The sequence below is a fragment of the Propithecus coquereli genome, unplaced genomic scaffold (genome assembly GCF_000956105.1).
Source record: "Propithecus coquereli isolate 6110/MARCELLA unplaced genomic scaffold, Pcoq_1.0 Scaffold596, whole genome shotgun sequence".
NCBI classification, from domain to species: Eukaryota; Metazoa; Chordata; class Mammalia; order Primates; family Indriidae; genus Propithecus; species Propithecus coquereli.
Window position 1 is genome coordinate 358,525 of NW_012151907.1, and position 351 is coordinate 358,875.

At 62.4% G+C, this 351-nt stretch overlaps 1 protein-coding gene across 1 annotated transcript in view; it reads left to right on the top strand.

Moving 5' to 3' along the window:
• Positions 1-351, top strand: part of LOC105822100 (urocanate hydratase-like) — a gene marked incomplete at its 3' end in the record, with an annotated part of 40,795 nt that overhangs the window by 26,751 nt on the left and 13,693 nt on the right. Inside the window, exon 12 of the mRNA XM_012659038.1 lies at positions 196-335. Coding sequence (XP_012514492.1) covers positions 196-335 — 140 coding nt within the window. The remainder of the gene's footprint in view (positions 1-195; positions 336-351) is intronic.

Genomic DNA, 351 nt, shown 5'->3' on the forward strand with positions numbered 1-351 from the left:
TTAGTAGAGATGGGGTCTCACTATGTTGCCCAGGCTGGTCTCGAACTCCTGACCTCAAACAATTGATCCTCCCGCCTCGGCCTCCCAGAGTGCTGGGATGACAGGCGTGAGCCACCGCGCCCGGCCTCTTCTCGTTTTACTTTAAAAAAAACCCTCGCAGATTCTCCCCCGGCCTTTCGCGGGTCTGTGTTTAAGCAGCACTGGGGTGGCCGCCGCGGGTGTCCCTCCCGGCGGTGGTGACTGTCCGGGGCTGTGCCTGCAGGAGCGGACGTGGGGAAGGAAGGCGCCGGTAGGACGGAGTTCCGCTACCCGTCGTACGTCCAGCACATCATGGGGTGAGTGATGGGCGGC